General features: G+C 34.8%; 1 protein-coding gene across 1 annotated transcript; it reads right to left on the reverse strand.

Annotated features, from left to right (window-relative positions):
* Nucleotides 1-11,865: 11,865 nt before the first annotated feature.
* Nucleotides 11,866-12,297, reverse strand: LOC110902264. The gene has a single exon (XM_022148967.2). The coding sequence runs from the start codon at nucleotides 12,295-12,297 to the stop codon at nucleotides 11,866-11,868; it is 432 nt and encodes a 143-aa protein (XP_022004659.2).
* Nucleotides 12,298-12,701: the final 404 nt, after the last annotated feature.

The following is a 12,701-nucleotide window of genomic DNA, read 5'->3' on the forward strand; positions in this document are numbered from 1 at the left end:
CAACTTTGGATATTGGTTGTATGGTATGTTAACTTAGCAATCTATTCATCATCTGTTTCCACAAGTTCTTCCTACTGGTTTTGTTTTTGTCGTTATAACAATCCTGATTTTACAATCTTAACGTAGGTAGCAAGGTGCGTGCTTAATTGATGAAAAGAAACGTGTCATCAAGGGATAATCAAGGATGAGCTTGGTACCAACCGGTACCGGAAAATCCCAAAAAATGGGTACCGGTACCGACCGGTATTTGAAGGTAAAAACCGGTGCCGAACCGGTACCGAAAACACAAAATGTCGGTACCGAAAATCAAGTAGTTTGGGAAATTCGGTACCGGTTCTGAACGGGTACTGGTACCATTTGCTCATCCCTGCCTACGTGAAGCACAAGTGAAGTTTGCTATAGAACGTGTGACGTGCCTTCGGATAATATAACTTCCTTTTCGATCAGTTGATATGTTTAATACCATGGGAGAGAAAAGTGAGTACTATTTTTTTTATCTTTTTGTACCATTGCAGGTTTGTACCTGATTGTTGTTGGTTTAATTTGGTAATTGACTTTTTTTATATTAATTCAATCTAATAATTAGTGAAATTTATTTATTGTTACTTAAATAAAAAGAACATTATTGTATCGTAAATTTACTGTGTATCACATAAATCATTTCTATAATAATATTTATATTATTATTTATAGATGTATACCTGAACCCATCATGATCCGAACCTGTTCTGGCTTATTTTAAAGCGACTCGATCTGACATGAACCTTTCTGACATGTCGCCCTGTCCAATCTGGCGCACCCTTTTTGTTAAGTTTAAAATATTCCACCCTGCAGTTGCTTATTCTTTCATGTTTACATCTAATACATTAATGTTGACGACTTGAATATGTACATATCCATATATAGGACGTGAGCAAGCAGTTGTAATCATGGATGCTTATGCTTCATGCTGCAAGGTTGTAATCGTATTTGGTTTCCAAGACAAACCTCCACTTAAATAGGTCGTTTTTAGTACAAAGGCTTCAAAGTTACCTACTTGGAGGTGCATGATTTATTAGTGTAATGCTTTCACATATGACAAAAGTCTCAATAGTAAATAGAGCTTAAATAATATCGATATCAAACTCATGATCTATACATAATAAATAGTAATCATTTAATATTTTTTTTCAAATATGTGTAATACACAGCTTTTTAACCTGGAGTATATGGTGATCCAACATTCATTATCGGGTGGAAAACAATGGTTGATGACCTCCACGTTCATATTATGTATTTGTGTTGTTTATTACCAATTATAACCCTTTTCATGGTGATTTGTTTTAGTTTATGTTTATGATATGTAAAAAGTTAGTTTTTGCTTATGATATATAACAACTTAGTTTTTGAACCAATAGGTTACACCTTTAATGTTTTAATTCATGTTTTAAGATTAATACGGTCTAACATAATGCATTGAATGTTACAAAAATCAGGACCTTTAATTCATAAATTTACATCCTAATTTTGGAATAAGGTGATCATGTATAAGCATTTTTAGACTAATTATTTGAAAAATTATTTCGTACCACAACTAATTTTGTAGTTCTTTTATTATTTCTGATTCCTTATCAAAATTAAATTGTTCAACCCGTGTATCACACGGGTAGATAACCTAGTAACAATATAATTATAACACTCCCCCTTTGTTATCAACTTGATACGCTTGGAGATGTTTCCTCGTTAAAAACATTGCCAGGAAAACCCAGTGGGACAAAACCTTAGCTAAGGGAAAAAGAGTACAGCCCGTATTATCTCCCCCTGATATTCTGGATCATGTACGTTGACTCATTAAAAACCTTACTAAGAAAACGCAATGGGATAAAACTTAGTGAAGAGAAAAAGAGTGCAACTTGTGTAAAACTCCCCCTCATTATGATATGGTATCATTTAATTAACAGGTGCCAATCTTCTATGAAAGTTGCTGAAAACTTTTGTAGTAAGTAATTTCTCGCTTGATCTCTTGATACATTGATGTATGATCTTCATGTGAAAGTTTAATTGCCTCCTCTTGTAAGCAGATACTATAAGATCCATGGATGTGTTTTGCTATAATCTCCGCATTTACAAAACTAACCAAACTTGTTGATGGGTTAGTAAAATATGAACTCCTATCTTTCGTACCTTAAGGGTATAGAAAATATATGTTTTACCCATTACGCTATCTCATCACTGTACACAAGTTATATCTTGCAAATGAATTTAATGATATATGTTCATGCATAACTAGCAAGATATATTAATACAATTTGTATTGAACTATGGTACTTCAGGACCAAAGATCTTTGCTTCTTTGATAGAAGATGTTAAAATTCATTTTTTTATGTATCAAATATTTGGATATCATTAAATGTACTTACACCATAAGCTTGGTCCATATAAAAATGTCCACCATTTTCTAGATGTATTATGATTGATGGATATTAATAAATGTATGTTTTACATATCGAGCCATAAATTTGCAATACCATATTTCATTTGCAAATTCTTGCTTTAATTGAGCTCATTTTTTCTCTTAGGGAGATTTAGTGACATCATCAGCTTCATATAGTACGTTCTTGAGTTTTTGATATCAATGCTTTTGGCATCATCAATCCACGAGGGAATTTTTTCCATCTTACCTAAATATGCATGTGCGTTCACTCTTCAATGGTTTTGCTACATAAACTTGCTCATGTAACACATAGATTTCTATATCATATGCAAAAATGGCATGGACACTTGCTTTTATCTCCAAAATACATATTATACCATGCGTATACACTATTTATCGACATATCACAATCACTTGGTACAAGTTTTCTATGTATGTTTATTGGTGCACAAGAATTACATCGTTTTTCAATTCACCTTTAGGGAACTCAATTGCTTTAGGAAACTCATCAAGAGTTCAATCGTATTCAAAATGAATCTATATACAATGATCATATTGTTCTCAAGAACTTAACTTACATGATTTTAATCATTCAAATCCTTTGGGGACCTTTATGTATACTTTTAGTATCAAGAAATACATAACATTCATAAGACGCATGTCTATTCTCTCTCTATATTACCAGACAAATAAGATATTGGAAAGTCATTGCATCCACCACTAGAGAATGTGTTTCTTTAATATCAATCATTAGTTTTTGCGAAAATCCTTGTGCCACCAATTTTTCCTTATCTCATTTAGTTTCATTTTCACATGATTCGCATAAAAGACCCATTTGTATCCAACATACTTTACAAATTCAGTTGTATGGATTGTTGGTCCGCGAACTTTCCATTAGAGAATTCAACTCTGCCTTATTTTGGTCCTTTCGCTTTTGGCCAATCATTTATATGTATTAATTCATAGGCATATCTTAAATTATGATCATCGTCATTTAACCATTTCAAGCGCTACATTATATACAAAAGTATAACGACGTCGATTTTAAAATTGCGATTCCATATATTTCTAGACATGATATAAACTATTGAGATCTCTTTCAGGTACCTGAGATCCTTCTTGAACCTTGATGTCTAATGTCTCTTAAGGAGACCCTTTTACATACCTCGACTTGACCATCTTCATTCCTTGCTCCCTTTCTCAAGGATTTTATTTTTGGAATCGACTAGTTTACCATGCTTCAGGCATGCCATAGACTCATAACCAATATATGTTGTCCTTTTGAGACAATTATCTTAATCGGAGCATTAGTAGTTGGCATATATGACTCAACTAGTTATTCTTTCAGGTCAGTGAATGCGTCTGGTGTGACACCCCAGGAAAACCAGGAAACCAACGCAACTTAACTAGCTTCCTCAGTAACCACGTGCTAAATTTCGGGACGAAATTCTCTTAACAGGGGGAGAATGTGACAACCCTCATAATTTCATGTATCCGTACGATTTATTTATGTTAATTAAAGTGCTTGATGACTGTGCTGAATTACTTAACTGCTTTCTGATTACTGTGTCATACTTACATGTGCTTGTTAACATACTAGTCTTGCGTAGAAAAGTTACTAAATAGTCTTGTATGCTTTCCTGAGTGTTGGGAATTAAAAGTGTTACAAAAAGTTACCTAAAAGACAATATATGGAATAACTTAGCACTTTAACGGAACGACATTTAACCGAACAATCGGACATTACCCGGAACACTAAATTATTGTTAAAAACTTTTTTTTTATTTTTCTAAGCTAGTCTTTGTCCCCGAACACTTAAACACACTACATGATACGTGTAACACACTAAACATTAGATTTTTACATCTAACACCCCACTAATTATCATTTACCAAATAATTTTCATTTAACCCCCCCCCCCTTTTATAACCGGCCCATGGAGGGGCCCCACTCCAAAATTTTCTAATCTTCTAAATCCTTCCAAAGTGATATGAGCTAGATTGTGTATGTACTCTTGTAGACACATGGACCAAAGGGTATTAGTGAAGTTGGAATATAAGATAAACTAGAGGTTCATCATTCTCATCACCACACCACTCCTTTCTTCTCCTCCATTCTCGGCCGCCCCCTCATCACCACACCACCACCATTTTCTTGCAAGCTCCATCCATTCCAAGTGTACTTCAAGGTGTTAGGAGGTTTAGTGTTCTCGAAACTTGAAGGACCACCTTCGTTTGCTTTTATCCTCTACATTTTCACTTGTTTCTTGGTGCAAACCGCCTGGGTCATCGTCCGGGCCGAAAAAACGCTTATTTCTATTACTTATTTAAGTTTTTATGTTTTTTGAAGTATTTTGGGCATTTTGTTTGTGGGATTGTATTTGGCCCGTTGTCTATTTTAGGCCCATTTCGAATTTCTGTCTCTATTTATGTGTTGCTCTAGTCATTTGAACAATCAGACTTGAATTTTGAAACTACTCAATTTTTCAGTTCAAATTTCGTGCCCTTTGGGTTGCAATTCGGCCCGGACGATGACCCAAACCGCCGTAAGCAAGATGGAGCTCGTTCTCACGTTCGTTTCGCCTGGTCGTATGCCCAAAACGGGCCCCCGTAGCCCAAGTTAGAGCCATTTTAGTGAAGCCCCTTTTGTTACAAGATCTTGGGCCTCCAAATACAAAATGGCCCGCTCCTCCACACTTGGGCCCACATCAAATAGTCACTAACATAAATGCACAAAACTAATTTCTAACAAAGTAACTTTTCATTCCATTTTCAGGAACCTATTTTAGACCTTATAAAGATAACCAATTTGCACACTTTGGGTCTCTTTTAAGAAATACACACGTCTTTTGACAAATATTCATACAAAAAGCATTACTCATACTCAATTGAAACATATATTAACCCTTGTTTATAATTAATCTGATTAAGCATTTTATGCACACCATATTGACAACAAAAGAAAACGCTTTATCAAAATCTAAACCTCCCATGTCACCCTAGCCTTCATTACTAATCTAGTTTCATTTTATCTATTTCACCTAATGACTTATAATTTATTCCAAAATTGCACTTACAACTAATAGTTCTTGTTCATTGGGAACATTAGTTAAGACCCAAGTATTATTTCTATTAAGTTTCATTCCCTCGTTCATTGTTCTTATCTAATTTTCATCACAAACAACTTCCTCTAAAGACTTAGATTAAGCATGTTTAATAAGAACAAAAGCAAAACAAAAATTATCAAGATTCAAATTACGATAATTAACAACCATTTCAATATTATACTTTACGTCCCCCCTCAACAACGTTATCACTTAATTTCTTTATAAAAGATATAACTCCATATATGAATGAAATCCCCTATGAAACCCTCAGAGGGAACAATTGCTTCTAATAACTAATCATTAGATGTCACAAAGTGACAACTGATGTTTGTTGTTTTGACGATTACCAACATTTTATTTTATTAAGTATAATTTATAACATGAGAACCATATCCTTTCATTTATTTTTACACTATGAACTATAAATATCCTAATGTTAGTGTTAAGGAAATAATATATATGTTAAAAAGTTTGAAAATATATATTTGATATTATACTTTAATTTAGGTATATACAATTATGTACCAACTTTTGAGTAGAATATATAAATTTGTCCCTTTTAAGGATGGGTCAAAACGATAAACTCATTGTGTAGGAGTTATTAAGAGACAATATTGCTATTCATTCCTTCATTTCAAATTTGAAAATAAGTGCATCACGCATGAGACCTAATCTAGTCTGAATGTTGTTTGGTGCAAATACATGTTTTAAAGTGAGAGTAGTTAAGATGGCGAACTTGAATCAAGATTCATATGACAAAGATTTCCATGTCATGAGAGATCAAAATGCTTGAAGCCATAAGGAATGGAAACAATAAACAAAAAATGTAATGGAGTAATTCCAAGACTATCTGGCCCATTTGCAAGGGTTATTGAAAAAGCATGTAGCTTAAAGACCAAATTGATGTATATTATGGTTAGATAACAAAAAAATACTTTGTATGAAGCAAACTCAAGATTAGAGGCATTAGTTTTATATTTATATTCATAAATATATCTGATAAAAAATTAAGTTCCTGGCTAAAGTTGAGATAAAGCTTGAATCATGTGATTTCAAATTATAATTGTTAAAGGTTACTAGAAATATAACTCGTATGTTTGGAAAGTTCATATTAGGTTATAGTGTGTTGTAATCTAATACAAATGTTTTGGTGGTGACATTTGAGAAGCATACAACTGTTACGAGACTAACATATACGTGGAAATATGTCGTGTAGACATGATCATAGTCCATGTATATTATACACATGGTTGTAAAAGTCCCATCTAGGCTTCAAGTACTCCCTGTGTACTCGTTACAAGGTAGGTTGTCGAGGCCCGAGTACTGATCGTCTAGGTCGATAACTCCCCAAGTAATTTCCGCCTAGGCCGAGTACTCTCAAATCCGACTAGGGAGCGCCTAGCGACTTTTGCAACCATGATTATACATAGATCATACACAACCTTTTGTACATTTCATGAGTACATTCATGCCAACATGTATCTTATCTTTGAATAAATGTGTAAAATCAACCATAACTCAAATTAACACGTGTTACTAATTTCAAATCCCATACGTAATGTGAATCAACAATTGGCTAATGGGAATGAAACTTTCATATACTATGTTGAAATGAGTCATAAATCCATGTTAGGTGTATTGAGATACCTTAGTAAGGTGTTTTAAAATGTTATTAAAGTTCCATATCACATCTAGTGATTTGGTAAAACTATTAGCTGGATTGGAATATTTGCCATACTTTGTCAAATATAAAACCCAATATATGTTCACAAAATATGTAGTGTACTCCCTCAATTTAAACTTAGTTTTTTTTGTGAACATGGTTGTTAAAATTTGTTAACATTCTTAGAAAAAACTATCTTTTTGAAATTCTAGGATCCGATCTTGTTTATAATGTATAAGATGTTCAACCAATAACAATTGATTATATGCGGAAACTATAAACAATTCTTAGAAAGAACTTATTTCTGTTAGATTTCACAAGAGTTTGGTTACAATTTGATGATAACGAGATTTGAGTTTTGTCTGGCAAAGTTGTGACAAATGAACGAGAAACTCTCTATTGGATACAACAATAATGGCAAATGAATGTAAATAAATGGCAATTTTGAAATTAAACTTTAAAAGAAAGGCAAACTTTTTACTGAGAGTGAAGATAGTTAGATAACCTCCAGATGCCAGTCATGAGTGACTTGGAAACTTGCAGTGTTGTTAACACTTCATCATTTGTCATTGTATAAAATTCTTAGAAAGAACTTATTTCTGCTAGATTTCGCAAGAGTTTGGTTACAATTTGATGATAACGAGATTTGAGTTTTGTCTGGCAAAGTTGTGACAAATGAACGAGAAACTCTCTATTGGATGGCACATTCTATTGAAAATTCAAAAGAATGGCATAATCCCTTGACTTTTCAAGAGAATGGCACAATCCCTTGAATTTTCTCATTAGTTTGACTTTTGAAAAGTCAAACAAATGACTCATTCATGTGTCTCAAATAACCAAACTCCAATATATAAACCACGAAATACAAACAAGACCAAAACATTATCTAATTAAGATATCTTAGGCGATTGGCACCTAAAATGCATTAACAATCTCCCATTTGACAAAAGCTAGAGATCTTTTATCTTTGGTCTTTATTTGTGATTACTTCATCATTTTGGAACGTTAGCCTCTAGATGTATCAACAGACTCCCCATAGGCTGATGCTTCCAAAAATTAATTATTTTTCAATCTTCCAAACTTGTTTGCTTCAAAAGACGTAAGACTGTAAGAGGAGGATCCTAACTCAGTATCTTTTGTTAATTGAGAAACATGTTCACGTTTGTACATTGTCAGTTGTTGTGAGGTGTTGAAGTATTTCATAATCTTCATGAGTTCTTTACTCTAGTGAATATCTCGAATTTCGCACCTCGTGCATTTTTCAGCAACTTAGCAACTTATCTGTTCACTACCACAAACAATTTCTTGAAAATCTCGTTAAACTCATTCACATTACAAGACAAACCCGTGTTTGTCTCAAATAATCAAACCATAATATCTAAAGAACCACAGAACACAAACAAGACCAAAACATTATCTAACTAAGTTCTCTGAGTTGATTGACACCTAAAATGCACTAACACTCCCACACACACATATATATCAAAACACATAGACAAGGTTTGATAATTGGGTTTGGATTTTGTTTATGGTCTTATGAGAGCCTCATGAGTTTGAATTAAAACAATTAGTTAAGTTTATTGGTGTTTATCTCTATTTGATTTTCCGTAATTCGAGAGGATCATGTGGTATGAATCGGCTGTGATCATCATCCAACATTGAAGTGAGCTAGTATATTTTCAAGGGAAAAAAATGGGTACACACCAACATATTGTGTTTTTACACTTGCATGTTTTTTGCGCTTGAATTACAATTTGTTGTCTTTCGCGTACTTTTTGATAACGTTCGTACACACCTTTGATACTATGTTGTGTCGTAAAGAAACACTAGGTTAAACGGGCGGTGTTAGACTAGGTTCGATAAGTTGGAGATTCTTCCGATCACTGTGGGTTCTTGAGAATATTTTGATCTGTAAACTAAAACCACTGTTAGGCTCGTTACGGGAAAGGGAAGATGTGGGTTCTTCTTGTAACCACCATCCAACGTGAGAATAAATATTGTTTTCTCTTGAGTATAAGTGGAAGGTGAGAGTGAGAGTAGATGGTATGGAATGAATTACCGGAAAGGGAGAAGTTCAGTATTCAAGCCGGGATGGTGAGAAGGGATCGGAAGAGACGTTACTTTCGAAATATCCTTTTATAGCACTTATATAAAATTAATGAGCATTTACACTTCATATAAAATTAATGAGCATTAATAGGAGAATTTGAAGGGCTTTTGGTAAGACAATAATCGGAAACTCTATATATATGGAGACAAGACAACTAATATTGGTGTAGAAGACATCTTACATTTTACAGTTTCTGTTGCTATCTTTTAAAAATGGTGAAAACTTCATTGACGATGGTTTTCGTGATCGCCTTATATCTGTCCTTACCCGGTAAGGTTGGTTACATTCGTCCCTAATTGTTGTAACGTTGTGTTTTGAGTTTACACTAAAGAATTACGATTTGTAGGTTGGCAAGTCTCATGTGGTTTGGATGACAAAGGATTGGGAATGAGCCAGCAAGAAATTTATAAGAATGATGGTGTGACTTCCATGAAAAAACTTCAAAGCGTTGGTGATCCTTGTAATACGTCTGATGATTGCCAGATGTATTGCAAACGTGGCGTGCCAGCATGTTGTAACGAGCTATGCGCGTGTAGTTGTGACTTCTTTTGCAGCTGTCCTCCTAATTACTAGTTAGCCCACTGGGCATTAAGCTTGGATTTTGGTTTGAGTGATTACCATCAGCGTGTATTCTTACTTGCATGATCTTTATAGTTCAAGCATATTGAATAGTTGTGACGTGTTCAAGTGTGCTTTAATAACCCATGATGTGATTGAAATATGATATACAATCATTTGTGCGTCTTAAACTGACACTAATCAACTATTTAATCTCTGCTTATTAGAATAACCCTAATTAGTAACGACTTGTAAAAGATGTTTTTGCTCCAGTTTTAAAACTCACAACACATTTGTTTTGTATGACCAACTAGTAGATGCCCCGTCCGTGTTGCGGGACGATAGCCGAATAATTTTCAACCAATTAAAAAAAGACCATTATAATTTTGCTAGGGGAAAAAAAGAAAACAATGAGAAGACCGTAATTTTGAGGTCAGGGCAAAAGTGTATTTTTTCAGAACTAATGAGTCAGTGTTAGGCAACTCCTTGACACGAAAAAAAATAAAATCGAGTAAACCAATTAAAACAAAAAACCTTTATAGTTTTGGTAAAAAAAAAAACTAAATTGATGGGGAAAACGTAATTTTTAACTGAGGGCGAAATCATAATTTTAATTCAGGGATAAATTGTAAACTAAATGGACCAACGGGCGAGTGCCAGGAAGTTGTCGGCACGACTGTGATTTTGCACTGGGGGCAAACTTGTAATGTCACCAGGAAGGCAAAATGTTAATTTAAGTTGAGGGCAAAATCGTAACCTGCCTGTGAGAAAAAAAAACTAACGGCGAAAGTATAAATTTATACGGGGCAAAATGGTAATTTTGAGCCGAGGGCAAAATTAGAATTTTTAGCCGGGAGAAAAAGCGTAAATTAATTTTTTAGCGTGGCCAAAAACATAACTTTGACCTGATGGCAAAATCGTATTTTTAAGGGGAAAAAACTAATGGCAAAACTGTAAATTGAAACCGGTCAAAATCGTAAATTTTAACCGGGGGCAAAATCGAAATATTTAGCCGGGAATAAAAGCGTAAATTTATTTTTAAGCGGGGGCGAAAACATAAATTTGAACTGATGGCAAAAGCGTAAATTTAAAGAAGGACAAAATCGTAATTTTATTGGACCAATAGGGAAGTGTCAGACAGCTGCTTGAAAAAAAAAAAACAAAATCTGCCGCCCTTTTTAGCCAATTGAGAGGAGAAACTATTAAATGATGATGTCATCATCTTATAAATGTAGTAGTTTAAATGTATGACCAATGGATAAAAAGAGATCAGTATTTTCATTTCCTTACATAGTGGAGTCTCTCATGTGTATATGGAGTTTCAACCCCCATAAAGAGAAAAATGCTCGGATAGTTCCTGTGGTTTCGCCTTTTTTCACCTATAGTCTCCAACTTTCTAAAACTATCTGAATAGTCCCTAAGTTTTCATTTTTTGTTCCCGGATAGTCCCTGGGTCTAACTTCAGTTACTTTTCTCTGTTAAAATGATGTGAAATGACAAAAATACCCTTTCCTTAAAAGGCCAAACCACAGGGATTATCCGGATATCTTCTTCATTTTTATTTATAAAACCCCACCACCACACTTCATCTTCATCCTCCACCCACCATCACCCTCCTCCACCCTCCACCATCACCGCCACAGTCACGCTGCCTTACTCCCCTGCTTCTCCGGTCGGTACAATCGGAAGACGAAACCACAGTAATCTCAACGATAAGCATCTCCAATCTCAGACGACAAGCAACGGGAATTAAAGAAGAAAATAACTGAAATAAGTTCAAATTTGTTGAAGCATTTCATTCATTGAATCATTGCCACCACTCAAAAGTATCATAGAAACTAAACACGAATCCGAATATTTAAATTATATACAGTCCACTCATACATCACGCAAATATTAATTTCTTTTGCATTTTTTCTCCATATATTACCGTTTGAATTACGCCTCTATTAAATGTGTAATTGGTTTTTTCTTTATGTATTCACAGCACCAAAGTTGAGTTGTTTTTCCAACTGTTATTGCCAATTGCTCCCATTAGGAACAAGGCAAAACCTATTGGAATTTCGATAAGCGTAGCACGGAACCTTTCCAGCTGATTTGTTGTAGCACAACGGAAGATTTAAAGGCGATTTTGACGACGTATACACACACCGATTACTGACTGACAGAGGTGGTGATTTCGGTGATGCTTCGGGTGTACCAGTGGAGGAACTAGATCCACAAGTACCAGACCCAGAAGCGGTTGAATGAGCCGGTGAGCATTTCTTCGGATTTGATAGAAATGCTCGGATTTTAATCGATTGCAGCGAAGCTGTTCGATCATATTCCTGAATGAGATTCGTCAAATCCTCATCACATGTTATGGTAACAAGAGCATCTAGATCTTCTGTAGGCAACTGACACCTCAAACTCACTCTCTTCCCGCACAATTCACCGAGTTTCGCCATCAATTCTGTAAATCACAAGTAAATCACAATTAGTTAACGATTACTCTCGTTTACCTGTCACCCGATTGTACCGACCGGAGAAGCAGGGGAGTAAGGCGGCGTGACTGTGGCGGTGATGGTGGAGGGTGGAGGAGGGTGATGGTGGGTGGAGGTTGAAGATGAAGTGTGGTGGAGGGGTTTTATAAATAAAAATGAAGAAGATGCCCGGATAGTCCCTATGGTTTGGCCTTTTAAGGAAATGGTATTTTTGTCATTACACATCATTTTAACAAAGAAAAATAACTGAAGTTAGACCCAGGGACTATCCGTGAACAAAAAATGAAAACTTGAGGACTATTCAGGTAGTTTTAGAAAGTTGGGGACTATAGGTGAAAAAAGGCGAAACCACAGGGACTATCCGGGCA

This window comes from Helianthus annuus, chromosome 13 (genome assembly GCF_002127325.2).
Source record: "Helianthus annuus cultivar XRQ/B chromosome 13, HanXRQr2.0-SUNRISE, whole genome shotgun sequence".
In the NCBI taxonomy this organism is placed as follows: domain Eukaryota; kingdom Viridiplantae; phylum Streptophyta; class Magnoliopsida; order Asterales; family Asteraceae; genus Helianthus; species Helianthus annuus.